This window comes from Metopolophium dirhodum, chromosome 1, assembly GCF_019925205.1.
Source record: "Metopolophium dirhodum isolate CAU chromosome 1, ASM1992520v1, whole genome shotgun sequence".
NCBI lineage: Eukaryota > Metazoa > Arthropoda > Insecta > Hemiptera > Aphididae > Metopolophium > Metopolophium dirhodum.
The window spans coordinates 18,156,276-18,163,795 of NC_083560.1; the positions used below are offsets into that span (position 1 = coordinate 18,156,276).

General features: G+C 30.7%; 1 protein-coding gene across 1 annotated transcript; it reads left to right on the forward strand.

The window, feature by feature from the left end:
* Positions 1–310: 310 nt before the first annotated feature.
* LOC132935248 (zinc finger protein ZFP2-like) lies at positions 311–1,449 on the forward strand. Its single transcript, XM_061001723.1, is given in 2 exon segments — positions 311–1,403; positions 1,406–1,449. Coding segments are annotated over 2 exon segments (1,125 nt in total). The 5' UTR covers positions 311–322.
* Positions 1,450–7,520: the final 6,071 nt, after the last annotated feature.

Genomic DNA, 7,520 nt, shown 5'->3' on the forward strand with positions numbered 1-7,520 from the left:
AGAATAATTTTGAACACCATACACCGAATATTAAATAACGAATTGAATAAAGTTTGAGTCATATAGATTTAGTACATTTAAAGGCTACGAAGTGCACGGGTTCCGCTAGTTACAATATAAAGTATAATAACAAATTATAAGTACTCAATTTAAAGCTTAAAAACTAATACGACAAGTACTGGCTTAAAAACATGGTGAGTTTAATAAATTATAACTGATAGTAAACAGAATATCATAGATACCAAATGTTTGTGTAAAAAACTATTACACATGTTAAATAAACCATTTACTAATTATAGACTGACGACACAACAGCGGAAAAATGGAGAAGAAACTTTACCAGTGCGATGTCTGCGATAAGTCATTCTCTGTAAGTGGAAGTTTTATAGCACATAAGCGGACGCACACTAAAGAAAAACCGTACACTTGCGGTGTATGCGAAAAGTCGTTCTCTGAAACTGGCCAATTGACAAAACACAAGCGGGCGCACACTGGAGAAAAACCGTTCACTTGCAGTATATGCGACAAATCGTTCTCTGTGAGTGGAAATTTGATAGCACATATGCGGACGCACACTGGAGAAAAACCGTACGCGTGCGATGTATGCGAAAAGTCGTTCTCTGAAAGTGGCATTTTGACGAGACACAAGCGGACGCACACTGGAGAAAAACCGTTCGCATGCAATGTATGCGACAAATCGTTCTCTGTAAGTGGAAATTTGATAGCACATAAGCGGACGCACACTGGAGAAAAACCGTACGCGTGCGATGTATGCAAAAAATCGTTCTCTGAAAGTGGCCATTTGACGACACACAAGCGGACGCACACTGGAGAAAAACCGTTCAAGTGTGATGTATGCGAAAAGTCGTTCTCTCAAAGTAGCCATTTGACGAAACACAAGCGGACGCACACTGGAGAAAAACCATTCGCGTGTGATGTATGCGAAAAGTCGTTCTCTCAAAGTAGCCATTTGACGAAACACAAGCGGACGCACACTGGAGAAAAACCGTACGCGTGCGATGTATGCGAAAAGTCATTTTCTGAAGGTGGCAGTTTGACGAAACATCGACGCACGCACACTGGAGAAAAACCGTTCGCGTGTGATGTATGCGAAAAGTCGTTCACTGAAAGCGGCCATTTGACGAGACACAAGCGGACGCACACTGGGGAAAAACCGTACGCATGCGATGTATGCGAAAAGTCGTTTGCTCAAAGTGACCATTTGACAAAACATCGACGCACGCACACTGGAGAAAAACCGTATGCTTGCGATGTATGCAAAAAGTCATTCACTGAAAGTGGCAGTTTGACAACACATCGACGCACGCACACTGCAGAAAAATCGTACGCGTGCGACGTATGTGACACGTCGTTCTCTGTAAGTGGCGGTTTGACAAGACACAAGTGTACGCACATGGCACACCGATCGGAATTATCAAAGATCTATGATCCAATGACCGTATTAAAATAAGATAAATCTTGATAACATATCACCTATTATATGGTCAATGTGTTAATTTTATCAAGTAAATAGTTGTTGCAAGATACTAAAAAATTGCTAATTTGTCATATTATGCTTAAATGAACACAACGTTTCGTATGGTTTTCAATGTTTAAAATAAAATGTGATTTTCAAAATTTTCTATTTAAAATATTGAATTTAAAAATATCGTTTATTCAAACATATCGTCAAATTAAAAATCACCGGATGATCCCCTAATATGAACGAATCAATATAATATAATGATGTTATTTCAAATACAATCAATATTGAGGCGTTACATCCATCAAGTGATTTTTACAATCAGTACCTGTTTTTTTTTAAGCCAATTTATTCCAGTTTTAATATTTGTATGAACTATATATAACTGTACAACAAATAAAACAATTGTGGTGAATTAAAACAAATTTTTATAGATCTGAATATTGATTTAGATAAAATAAACATTTATATACGATAGGTACTAACCATTTAAAAATAATTCAAAACAAATAATATTTACTAGAAAATAATAACGATAATACATATTAAATTCCTAATTACACATAAATGATTGTAATTATGTGGGCTGTATTAACATTTAATATTTTTACAAATGAAACTAGGTAGATATTTTGGTTATAAGGGTACAAGACGCAATAATAGGTAATTTATTGATAATCCTAATTCGGCGACAACAATTATCTCCTATTTCGATAACGTATACCAATAGCTCCAAGGCCCATACTTGTTTCTCCTTCATTGTCATTTCCCAAGCACCATAATATATCCACCACGAAATTATTAAAAACTTATTTTCCACACCAATCGTCATATAATTATTATTTACACGTACACATTCGTAGATTATTATCCGAATATTAAATACATTTTAAAGGCAACCGTTTTCTACAAAGTTTTTGATTTTATCAAAACTACGTTTTACAAACCTTAAATTTTCTTTTTTTTTACAAATCCATAACGGACCATTGCGAAGCATCAACATAAAGTCAAGCGATTCGCTGTCGTCCCTATTTCTTAAAATGTTCGTTCAAAACAACTCGTCCAAAATAGATTTCAAGTTGTCTATTTCGATTTGTGATTCGCTGAGCACTTTACTGATGGTGACAAAACTTTATGTACCAAGGAAAAGTTGACCTTCCTGCCAATATAAAATAGAATGATATCAATTGAAAAATAGAAAAATGATAAAATCTCAACAGCCGATTACATATTATTTACTTCGGCCTACTATATCAAATCAAAGCTCTAAAACTAATTTTGTGCTAATCGTTTTTAATGACTATTATAATAGTTAATTATTAATTATTATCAATATCTTAAAATCAAAATAAATAATAGTAAAAATAAACCTCATAATTACTATAACAAAGAACAAATGTACTTTAAAATATATTTTACGTTTTGATTCTGTCTTAACAAACTATGCAGCTTGTGCTAAAGGGACAGAGTTAAATTACATTAAATTATGGTAACGTATATTATGACAATAAATAATATAATATACTAAACTTTGCAAGATAAATAAATATTATATATTAATAATAAAAGCAAGATAAAAAAAAAAGAAGTCCATAAACAATTTATAAACAAACAAAAAAAGAAAGATTTGCATAGAATAATAGTTAAGATATTATTTAACCTACATACTGAAAAAGAATTTACACGCCTTTTAAAATGTTTACACTTTTTTATATCAATTTCCTATTATAAATAGGTGCATTCAAATTTGAAGTAGTTATGTGACATCTATCCCGAATTTTAAGTTTGTGTGTATAAATATTCGTTGAATAAATAATAATAATAAAAAAAAAATAAATTAAAATAAATTATATATTATAATTTGATACTCGGTACAAGGTATAACATAATATTATAATTGGTTACGTCAATGCGATTGTTTTAAAAATAAATAGGTACTCATTTTTCTAGAGAATAGCTAGTATTAAAGTTTTTAGAAATACATTTTTATAAAATTGGAAGTCATAAAAAAAAAACATTCTTTGTAACAAAAAATAAAAGTTTTTCTGTTTTTATCGTCACCATTTTCTTGGTATTTCACTTTTTGAGTGTTTGCTTACACTTTTGATAAAATATTCCGAAACGTAATAGTTTTCTGAAAATTTCAAAATATAAAAAACGAATTTTGAACTCGTTATTATAGGCACTTTGTACATTTTAAAATTTTGATGAGTGGAGTTAGACAGAGGAAACCGGAAAAATATTTGTCCACTACTCCACTGGACTTTAAATCGTAATAAACAGGGCACCCGACTTATAGCTCTAAAAAAGCTCTAGATATGCAATCACGCATAAACCCTCTAAATATGCTCTAAAAATATACACTTAATCTTATTTTTAATATTTAATTAATAAATACTAATACAGTAAATATAGCATCAGAACTAGTAAAAAACAAATTCATCTCATTTTAATGTATTTCATACAATTGCAAAATAAATATATGTAACGGTATTAATTTAAACTTTTATTTAAACTAAACCATTTAAACTCAGTGAGGCCTAGTAATCTTTTTTGATATTAAATTAAATAAAAAAAAAAAAAAAATAGGTAGGTGCAAACAGCGCATATAGATATTTCAGTTGTTTATATAGTGCTATAAAATCTGAGTCCTGATAATAATCGATTCATCCATATTTTAATTTTTGGAATTCTCATGATTTTTTGTTTATTTTTTCCCAACGCTGTACCTGATACGTCTTAATAGTTAATATCCTTAATTTAAAACTACATTAGATGACGTTGTATTATCTTACATGAATTAAGGATCAAGGAGTGTCCTGTGGGTGTGGTGTGTCGAAATTTTTTTTTGTTTTTCAAACGCGAATCACACTATTTCCTGTAAATTGTTAATCGTAGTTGCTTAGATATCAACCAGCCACTGCAATTGAATTCCCTAAATTTCTGTCACATGCTTACACAAGTTTCCCTTATATCATGCGCGATGTGGCACACACGTTTTTTTTTAAATTTTGATGAATCTAAATCAAAATTCAAATAAGGAGTTTTTGAGTTATTCAACTTTGTGTGCTAAGGATCACTTGGATAAGCTATTATTATAGTTTTGGAATTTATGGCTTATGAGGACTATCATTGAGCAAACTGTATATAATATATAATATATATCATATCAGTGGTTCCCAACCTTCTTTATTTTACCCCCCCCCCCCCCCTTAGAATAGATAGAGCTCAGACGACCATTATTGTTTTGTTTTACTTTACAAAATCAACACCTATATAATATTGGACTATATGAATAAACTTTGTGCATACCTATATCAATACTGGAGTACCCGCGAAGAGGTCAACAATTATAAAATACTCCAATATAATAAATTGTTGTCGACGGGTGACCGTCTGAAAATTAATTTATTGTTTTCAATTTTACTGATTGTAAAATGTCATGATTATATTTTTAGCAACAAAATTCTCGTTATTTCGTCGTCGCCATAAGACATCCCTCCCGCGAAGTAACCGTCTAAATCCTCGGGTGAATGTAAGTTCCCACACGAGATATAACAGGTAAAAATTACACTTGTACGTAAGTTCCCACACGAAAAAAAGTTATACCAAACACCAAGGCTGGGCAATGAAAAGTAACTTAACTTAATTTAAAGTTAAACTTTTCTTATTTTCAAAATAAAAAATTTCAGACACATAATAATGTTTATATAAATTGCTTATAATTTTAACTTTTAATTTGTTAATGCTCAGCCTTGCCAAACACAAACTTCCTTCCCACTTTATTCAGACTTAGGACTGACAACTTAAACGTAGTTGGTGTGGTTAAAATTTGTTTTGTTTTTGTATTGCATAAAAAAAAGTCCAATTCAATTTTGAATTGAATCTAGTCCGTATAATATATAATAAAAATTAATAACATAATGTGTATAATATTTGTATATTGTGTATAAAATAAAAATAATAATAGAAAAAATCAAATTTTATTAGGTTTATTGCGATAGCTCAAACACTTCACATAGTCATACTGTGTAATTTTTTGTAAGTTATAATCTGACATTTTATTATTTATATAGTTTTGTTTTTCTTCTGTTTTTTTACTTTTTTTTTGAGGCCTATTTAATTCTGATATTCTTATCTTTATATATGTATTTGTTTGAAACATTTTTAAAACTTCTATTATTTTGAATATATTAGGATGATGATGATAAAAATTTGAATTGAATTCAGAATGGAAAGTTTCGCAAGCGTTTGTAGTAAGGCTTGTGTCAGAACTAGCACTAGCCCAAATACTAGGGAGGAACGTACTGGTATCTTCGTCGTAATGAGTTACTAAATAATCGCAAAATTCATTTATTTTATTATTTTCTGGTTTTTCAGCCATGAAACTATCTACAAAACAATCATCATTGTAGATAGAATGTAATACATTAAATTTTATCGCCACGTGGGAAAATACATATTGGTATATTTTTATTAACACAGTATGACTATATTGTAAAGTGTTATTAGATCAAACGAAAAGTGAGTAAGTCATTCCTAAGTCTTAATAACTTTACTTACGTACAGGCGTGATTTTTTCCGTGTGGGAACTTACGTACGGGCGTATTTTTTTTCGTGAGGGAACTTACATATGAACTCGCTTACCTGCTATGTTTCGTGTGGGAACTTGCCAAACCCCAAATCCTCATCCCCTCACCGGTTGCTATCCACTGGTGTACAGTGTACCGGCTACCCTGTACAAGCCTTACCATTACAGTAGGTCAACTATACGCATAGCTGCAGTAATCGATTTTCGTTTAACACAGTTTTCGATGATAATATTATGTCAACGCGTCATTCCATTCCATTTCATTACCCACGTGTCGTCGTACATTATTACGATAATAATATAATGTAAATTAGGCAGCTGCATTAATAATAGGTAGGTACTGCATGGTATTATAATATTATTGTTCTCGTCGGTCGACCGTGTTCGGACGCTAATGTATTCGGACTCGCGCCACCGCCGGCGAGGCTTTCACGTCGTTCGGCAATACCTATGCGTTATAATAATATGTAATAATATTATAATTTAAAATATTGTATACGTGACGCGATATGGGTCACCTGCCTATCAGTTGCAGGACTGTGTCGGTGAATTATTATCCTAGAGAAATCCCTAAATCGTGGACTGTACAGTTGCGGACCAGATTTATGATACAGGAACGACGGAGGTACGAATTGCAGGGCTGGGCAAGTTAATGATATCTGTTGACTCGGTTCAGTTGATTATTATTTGTTCAATCATTTTAAAAATGAATGGCTTGTAGACATCTTTAATACATCAATTAAGTTTAAAATTGAGTTGACAAATACCATAAACTTGACTTAGGACTTGGGCTTGCAAACGTTATAATAACGTTATGATTATAACCAATGCTGGGCAAGTTAATGATTTTTTTTAACTCAGTTAAGTTAAGTTAATATGCACCAATAACAATAAGTTAAAAGTTAAAAGTTAATTTAATTTTAGGTTAACTCAGTTAAGTTAAAAATTAATACACATTTTTTTAAACTTTTTATTAAGTATAATTAATTTTTTTTTACGCATATATTATTTTATTTTCTTACAAACCCTGAAACCCAAGACTAATTTTTGGACTGTTACTAGAAAAAATGTTTATACTCTATACAGTATATTATTGAACTTCATTGAAGTTTTCATTTCTAAAAAAAAAGAACAGTAGTTACCTTACCTATATATAATAAGTAGTAAATAAATACCTAAAAATAATGAATTAATATTGTTTAATCAAGTCTTGAAAACAGATACTATTTGTGTGTGTGGGTTTGAAATGGAATATTACTGTGTTTAATAAATAATCACTAAATATTTTATTAAATAGATAGGTACTAGGTATTACATATTTAGTAAAATACTAAAATATAACATATAGTTTAAAGAAAAAGATAATAAATAAGTTGAAATAGTTGGATAATTATATAATATTTTATTATTTCAGCATACACATTTTAGTCATATAGATATAGTTAT